Here is a 7,833-nt window from a genome sequence, read left to right as displayed (position 1 = left end):
CACTACCACCCACCCCCAGCCCCGCCCCATGCTGCCCCACCGCCGTGCTGACAGGCTGACTCGGCCAGAAACAAGTCCCCTCCAAGCACTCAGCCCGCTCCTTGGGAAGGGAGGGTGAGTGGACCGTGTGGCGAGTGCGCAGTGGGCGCGCGGCAGGGCTCCTTCTGTGGGCTGGGGGTTCAGGCCACAGACCAGTGAGGGAGGAGGAGAGATGCCTGGACCCACCACGGTGTCCCGAACACCCTCTCTCCCCTCCCCTGCTGGGGCTTGGAGCACTTCCCGAGTCAGGGAAGTGTTGCCAAGGGGGTGGCCCCCACCCATGTCCCCGCAGCAACAGCTTTCCATCAGTGCAGCCACCAGGCCCAGGGCCACTGCCTCCTGCCTCCCTGCGCCCAGCTCAGAGTGAGCCCTGCACTCCCAGGGCTCCAGGAGCCCGCGTGGGGACTGTGATCAGTCTGGGAGAAGCCAGGAGGGAGCACCCGGCTCCGCCCAGTCCTGGGGTCCCAGCTGGGAATCCGGCTCTGGCTCCCGAGGCTCCTGGGCAGGTAGCTCAGCACCGGCGAGCCCCGCCCCTGCCCTGGGAATGGAGCTCCCTCTCCCCAGGACACCAGTTGATTCCGCAGCTTGGGGCTCAGGGGATGCGGGGCTGAGGGAGGAGCAGGGATACAGGGTCGCGAGTGGGGGACTGGCCGGCGATTGGCAGAGAGCACGCTGTCTCCAGTCCTGTGGCCACAGGGAGAGGGGAAGGGGACCCTGACGTCGCTGCCCGGGAGATGCATCCTTGCTCTGGGGGCAGGCGTAGGGGGAACTTTCAGACCTGAGCCTCATTCTGCACAGTGGGCGAACCTCTGTGCCCAGCCTCAAGGGAAGAGGGTACCCAGGCACCAGCAGACAGGGCCGAGTGCTGGCCTGGGACGCCAGGCGGCCGGAGAAACTGGGACTCAAGTCCGTGCCCGGCCCCACACCCCAGAGGCGCCTCGGTCTCCGCGGAACAGGACTCAAACGCAGGAGCCCGGGAGACGCGGGCGCGGCCACCCGCGGTTTATTGACCGAATGGAGTTCCGCAAAGGGCTTCCCAGCGGGCCAAGTCCGCGGGAGCCGCTCGCTGGCCCCAGCGCGTACAGTCATTTATAAATTTAAAACTCTTCTGTAGCAACCGGTTATATACACAGTCAACGACTGGAACCTTAGAAAAGAGCCAGCCCGGCGGGCGCCTTCAGGTCCTCTGACCGCGGCCTGGAGGCGCGCGGGACGTCCCCGCCCGATGTCCCCGCGTCCCCGCTCAGAGGTGCGGCGCGTAGAAGGCGGGCGCGCCGTACGTCTGCGAGCCCAGCACGAAGGGCGAGAGCACGGCCGGGCTCGACAGGAAGGGCAGCTGTGCGGCGCACACGAGGCCGCCCGGGCCGTGCGCCGGGTACCCAGCCGGGCCGTGCATGGCAAGCGGCGCGCCCATGGGCGGCGAAGGGCTGAGCGGGCTGAGGCCACCAGGCAGCCCGGTGCCCGGCCCTGCGCCCTGCCCGGGTCCCCCGCCGCCGCCGGTCGGCGCACTCGTGTCGGCGCCCGGGTTCTGCTTCTTCCACTTGGTTCGGCGGTTCTGGAACCAGATCTTCACCTGCGTTTCGGTGAGGCTCAGCGACAGCGCCAGGTTGAGGCGCTCGCACACCGAGAGGTAGCGCGTCGCCTTGAACTTGTTCTCCAGCGCCACGAGCTGCTCGTAGGTGAAAGCGGTGCGGGCGCGCCGCGGCTTCCCGGACTTTGAGTCGGAGCCCGTGCGCTTCCGCTTGGGCTTGGCCACGGCCGCCGCGCCCTGCGGAGTCGTCCCCGCGGCCCCCGCCGCCGCTGAGGCTAGCGCAGGGCCCGCGGCTCCGGGCGAGTTCCCGCAGGGTCCGGGTGGGGCGGCCTCGTCGATGGCGCCGGGGGGAGCTTCGGCCTCGGCCGCGCCGGGGCAGCCCGACCCGCGGGCTCCGGGGCCGCCGCCGCCTCCCCGCACCTCCTCGGCGCCGCGCGCCGCCTCTGTCTCCCGCGCCTCGTCCTCGTCCTCCTCGTCGGGCGCCTCGTCCCCGCTGTCCGCGCTCGGGCTGTGGCCGCCGGCGCCGCTGCCGCTGCTGTAGCCGTTACCCTCGGCCTCGTCCGCCTTGCAGGGGTCGCCGGCATCTGCGCGCGGGAGAGAGGACAGGACGGTCAGCACCGGCGCCCGCCCGCACTGCTCCGCCCTGCGCCCGCGCCCGCAGCCCGTCCCGCCTCCCTCCCCGCGGGGTTTCTTCTTGCTCCGTTCGTTTCTCCTCTTCGTTTATTTGCCTCCTTCTCTTGCTCCCTTAGTTCTTTCGTTTCCCTTTCCGCTGCCCTTCGTTCCTTCTCGCCGGCCCGCGTTCCCGCGCAGTCCCTTCCTCATTTCTTTCCAGCGGAAGGACCCCTGCCTCCCGCCCGGCCGCGTCCCCACCGCCCGAGGACGCCCCGACGTGCCGCGCAGCCGTGGCTGCGAGGGCCACCGGTGCTGCGGGCCGGGCCCTCGGCTGCGGCTGCGGGGTCCACAGCGCAGAGAAAGCCCGGATCGATCCGCAGGGCAGATACAAACTTAATTAAACTCATTTTGTGCAATGTACAAACTAGTTAAAGGCCACTTAATTTATTTCGGCGTATATTACCCTCCAATTAAGGCCGGCACTGAGCCAGCCAATTACAGGGCATTTAATAACCAGCCGGGGCAGGGGCCTGAGATGGGGTCGGAGCCGGCCAAGAATGGGGCTTCTGGGACCAAAATGCGATGCCCCGGTTCTGGCCCCATCTCAAGCCTCCGGCCCTGGAACTAGGCCGCCGGCGTCAGTCCCCGCTCCACTGCCCACGGCTCGGGCCCTTCCCGAGTGCCCAGTGTGGCTGCCCCGGGCAGGTCCCTGCTCAGCCTGCTCAGGAGGGCGCGGGTGGCGCGGGTTGGGAGTGGCGCTGAGACTGGCAGGGGCCAGGGGCCGCCGGGAGGCCTGGGTAGGCCCCATGTGAGCTGCAGCCCCGCATCCTCCAAGCACAGGCCCCTGCGTGACTACATTTGGAGTCTCCCACATTTGGAAGAAAGCGTCTCTGCTGGGCAGGGTTGTCTATTGCCCCCACTCCCACCACAAGTGTTCTTAACTCGAGCATCAGGACAGGCCCGACCGGGTGCCAAGGCCCTGCTCTCACCTTAGGCTGCACCGAAATCTCGGGTAATAAATGACAAATTCGCTCCTGGCAAAATCCTCCAGGGCAACTGGCCCACCTCCCATGGAGGCCGGCCCCAAACCGCACCCCTTAGCGGGAGTGGGAACTGTCCCCAGACGACCCCAGCCCAGCTCCCGGCCCCAGCTGTACTGTGCCCGCACCAGCCGGAGCCCGGGCCTTCCGCCCGCAGGTTCCCGTCCCGGAGCCCACGGGTCCTCCCCTAGCCAGCCAGGATTTGCTCTCGTCCCATTTCAGCCGAACCGGAAGAAGCCTGCCTAGCGCAAGGTGCAGCCGGCAGCCTCCTTGCCGGGTCGGCCGCGGCCCGCGCCCAGTACGCCCGCCTCTAGTCCCTGCGCGGTGGAGGGGCCGGGAAGTTGGAGGGAGGAAGGGCCGAGGGGGAGGGGGCACAAAAAGCAATCAGGAGCGGGTCGAATGCAATTCGCGATCAATAGCGGCCCCTAATAAGTGTAATAGGTTTTAATCGAGTAATTATCCGAATTTTGACCCTATAATTTAGATGTTCGGGGGGAGTTTGCAAGGTGCTTGAAAGAGATATGCATGCGCCGTAATGGGATATCGACCGGACCGGGGGCGTGGGCCGCCCCATTACCGGCCGCTTTCCGCCGCTAAGCACATTTCCCCTTAACTGTAATCGAAGGGATTTAATTGTTTTTCCAGAGATAACCAGCGTTTTGTCACAATTAGTCTGATTTGTCAAAAAATAAATAAATAAATAAAGAGGGAAAGAGAGAAAAGGAGGGAGGGAGGCTCTGAGCAGACACAGTGGGGGCGGGGAGGTCACGGGCCAGCCGCGCCCCACGTCCCCTCTGCCTCCAGCGCCAACTACCCCCCAAGGCAGGAGACGCATGGAGGGGAAGCCTGGACAGGCCTCGAAGCCCCGCAGCCCCGCAGCCCCTGGGCCTGACCCCGCTAAAGCTTCCCAGCAGGAGCCAGTAGTGCGGGGCCCTGGAGTCCGGGTTGGACGGAGGCCGCGGGTGGGGCGGGCGCGACCCCGACTCTGCGAACTTTCCGACAAGCCTAGGCGCCGAGCCAGGCCCAGCTAGCCATGGGATCCCAGGATCGTAAACGCGCGGAAGCGGCCCGTCCCCCTGTCCCCACGACCGGGGGCGGGACGTATCCTACTCACTAGGCGGCTCGGCTCCCGCGGCTCCGACTCCACCGGCGGCGCCGGCGAGGGCGCGGCGCTCCAGCTCCTCTGCGCGTGGCGGGCGTCCAGAGGTGGCAGGGGCAGGGACGCACGGGGCCGGGGCGCACGAGGCGCACGCAGTGGGCGCCACGGGACCCAGCAGCACGCAGCGACGCCTCCTACTATTGAACTTGTTGGGGTCCAGGATGTCCAGCACCGAGAAGGAGGTGGGACGCGGGGGCGCGGCGGGCCGGGCCGCTCCAGCCCCCTCGGCTGCCGCGGGGACAGTGTCGCTGGCTGCGAGCGGCGGGGCTCCAGTACGAGGGAAGGCGGGCAGCTCGGCGCGCCCGTCCATAGCGTCCCGGGAAGCGGCAGCGGGAGCGGGCGGTGTGGGCCCGGGCCCTGGCGGCGGCGGCAGCGCGGGGCCGTCCCCAGGAGTCCCCGGGCCGCTAGCGCTCATGCCGGCCTCCAGCCGCTCGGGCCCTGCCGCCTACTGGGCTCCCATTCCTGGCGGCCCGGCGCCGCCACACCACGCCGCACAGGCGACCCCAGCTGGGCTCGTTCTCGGCGCCGCGCCCCGCGCTTGGCCGGTGCTGCCTGGCGCTGCCTCCGCCGCCGCCTCAGGCGCCCGCCGTTCCCGGCCAGCGCATTTATGGCAGCCCCGCCGGAGGCGCCCACGCACCCACACGCCGCACACACGTGCGTCCGCAGGCGGCCGCGGGACTCCGCCGCCCTCGTTAGCGCGCGCGCCTAATTGGCTGCGAACGGTCCCGGGCGGAGGAGGCGGGCCCCGCGCGGGACACACGGACGGAGCTGCCAGGCCGGACGGACAGACTCGCAGCCTGGAGCCTGAGCGCAGTCCGCTAGCAGCTCTCGTGGTCAGCGAAGTGTCGCTGCACCTCTGTTCGTCCGGAAACTGCGCGCCAGCATCGTGGGCAGAGGGGGAGGAGACAGCCCCAGCTTTTAAATAATTGCGGGATCCATCGGTGGAAGGGCCATGGAGGCCCTGGGGCCCGCAGGCCCGCAAGCGCTATGAGTTGGCTGGGACATCCCGCGCAGGGTGCGGCGCCAGCCCGGCCTCTCCTCCGGCTCCCGGTGCGCGGGGCCCTGGCGCTCCGGCAGCTCCCACAGCTTTGGCGCCCCTCCGTAGCTGGGGTCGAGGGTGAGGGGAGCGTTTCTCGCGGGCGGATTCTCCGCCCCGTCTTCAGCCCCCTCCTGCGCGTTCCGTGGGTCTCGGTCCCGCCTCTCAGTCTCCCTCGCTCGGGGTCTTTGCCCCTCCATCCCTTCCCACGCCCGCCCCCTTCACGTCGTCAAATTAGGGCCCAGCCAGGAGTCCTCGCAGGGGGCGGGGCCGGCGGCCTCCGGGTTGCTCATTAGAAGTGGAATCGAAAATGAGGAAGGCTGGACGACCTCCCGCCCCGCCCCCCAAAATGGGGACCAAAAATCGTACAAACTGCAGGCGGCCTACGTAAAAATCGATACCCTTCAAGTAAGGGGGAAATGTGTGCTTCTTCCAGAAATGATACGACGATACCCCCTTCCCAATACTCGGATAAGTAAGAAGCCCCGAGGTCTGAGTCTTTATTTGGGTACGTTTTGTCTACAGCAGCGGTGTTTGCAGAACAGGGAGGGCCCTATGGCCCTCGGAGGGTCGGACCTGGCGTCTGGCGTCCTGGCGTCCGGCGTCCTGGCCCCGGATCGCGGTGGCTGCAGCGGGTCGCCCGTCTCCCCTCTCCTCCCGCACATGCCAGCGAGCAGGCTGGCCGCTGGTAGACCCCAGCGGGCGTCGGGGGCGCGCGTGTCTCCAAGGTGTGGACGCGCGGGCGCGTGCACCAGCGGGTGTGCGCGCCGCCTCACACCGCAATCCCCGGAGCCTGCTCCGCGCACAAGGACGGGTCCTTTGCAATTACCGCGGGCAATGATCCTTTGGAAGCAGAAATTAAAAGTTGAGAGGAATAATGGGGGACCGACCGGCTGTAATCTGGGCCACGCTAGGACGTGCTGAGCCGCGGGAGGCCGGGGCCCAGGGGGAGTCACAGGCCTCCTCCCCTTTCCTCCTCTCCCCTCCCCCTCCCGCCCTCCCCACATGCTGGTCCATCCCGAGATTCTAATCAGACCCACAACACTGTGTCCTTCCTTGCCAGGACTTGATTATTCTTTATCTTTAAATTATAAATCACCTCTAGGGGAAGGAGGGTGGGTAATCTCTCATCGCAGGGAGGTAATTATCTTCTTCCCGCCCCACCTCGGTCTTCACTCTCTCCACCCCTCCCCCAGCTAAGTTTGGATATAGATGTGCACGCTCCACTCACACATGTACATTCACACTCATTCACAACTGCGTAGCACACACAAGCACAAATTCATTCATGAGCACCCAGACACACAAACCCAGGCAAATGACTCACAAATGCACTCACATCCTGCATTCTCACTCTTTCCCTGCTTCACACTGGGCTTGGTGTCCCCTTTAACTCTCCCAGTTCGGAGAGGCACACAGCCCCCTGCCAGGTCCCTGAGCCCTCCACCTCCCCCAGCTGCTGAGTGGAGGAGGGAGGCCTTAAGGGGCCAGGGAAGGTCCCAAGGGCAGATCTCTGAACTGGCTCTGGTGGTCCCAGTGTGACATAGAGCATCACCACCCCCACAAGCACACACTTCATGCCACAAAATGTGTCTGTTCCTACCACAGGCGCAAACTTGGCCAAACCCCTTCTAATAGCAGTCACAGCGCCCATGCCCTGCAGGGTGGGTGGGAGCTGGGCCTGAGTCATAGATACACTAGACACCTGCAATGTGAGGATGATGAGGTGATGACCCATCCAGCCCTCTTGGCACAACTTTCATTCAAAATGAGCAGTCACATGTAAACACCATTTTAACATACATTATATGTAGTATAATTTATGGTTATCACTAAAACATAGTAAATATTATACGATATTAAATATGACATGTAATAGCAGGATGGAATAAGGTTATAATGTAATATACAACTCCAAAGTGTTTTCCCCAACACACACACACACACACACACACACACACACACACACACACACGCACGCGCGCGCACGCTCACACATGCTCACACACACTCCTCTGCACCACAGAATGCACCCCCTGCTGAGAGTGCAGGGCGGTTCCGTCTTGAGTGCTACTCTGAGGAAAGCGCTGTGGCTGTCCTGAAGTTTGTAGGTCCTCAATCCTTCACTCCCCTCTTTTCCCTGCCCCTCAACATTCTAATGGAAGCCCTTAATGCAGCAGGCAGGGCAACAAACGGCAAAGGTGCCAGTCAGACTCAAGGAGCAAGGGCCAGGCTTGAGGTCCTCCAGAGCTAGATGGGAAAGGGGAGTGCTGTGTGTGGACAGGCTCAGGGAGAGGATCCCTGCATCCTCTCCTGCCCCACCACTCCCCATCTCTAAGGAACAACACAAGCCACAGAGATGCATGGCACCCCCACCTCCCCTCCCAGGTCCCACAAGCAACCCTCCCCTTCCCCA

The 7,833-nt window shown here is 65.2% G+C and overlaps 1 protein-coding gene across 1 annotated transcript; it reads right to left on the bottom strand.

Annotated features, from left to right (window-relative positions):
• Window positions 1-1,096: 1,096 nt before the first annotated feature.
• Window positions 1,097-4,796, bottom strand: NKX1-1 (NK1 homeobox 1). Its single transcript, XM_012783374.2, has 2 exons — window positions 4,337-4,796; window positions 1,097-2,154 (listed from the first exon to the last, which is right to left on the bottom strand). Exons 1-2 carry the CDS (start codon window positions 4,794-4,796, stop codon window positions 1,283-1,285), a joined length of 1,332 nt encoding a protein of 443 aa, XP_012638828.1. The 3' UTR covers window positions 1,097-1,282.
• Between the last annotated feature and the right edge of the window lie 3,037 nt (window positions 4,797-7,833).

The sequence above is a fragment of the Microcebus murinus genome, chromosome 16 (genome assembly GCF_040939455.1).
Source record: "Microcebus murinus isolate Inina chromosome 16, M.murinus_Inina_mat1.0, whole genome shotgun sequence".
NCBI lineage: Eukaryota > Metazoa > Chordata > Mammalia > Primates > Cheirogaleidae > Microcebus > Microcebus murinus.
Note: the sequence above shows the minus strand (reverse complement) of the source record. Positions and strands in the feature narration are given on the sequence as shown.

What these genes read in the sequence shown, in the direction of transcription:
- NKX1-1 (XM_012783374.2), bottom strand. Translation starts at nt 4,796, where the DNA reads ATGAGCGCTAGCGGCCCGGGGACTCCTGGGGACGGCCCCGCGCTGCCG. An exon ending in CGCGGGAGCCGAGCCGCCTA is followed by an intron (nt 2,155 to 4,336) that starts GTGAGTAGGATA and finishes TCCCGCGCGCAG; the next exon opens with ATGCCGGCGACCCCTGCAAG.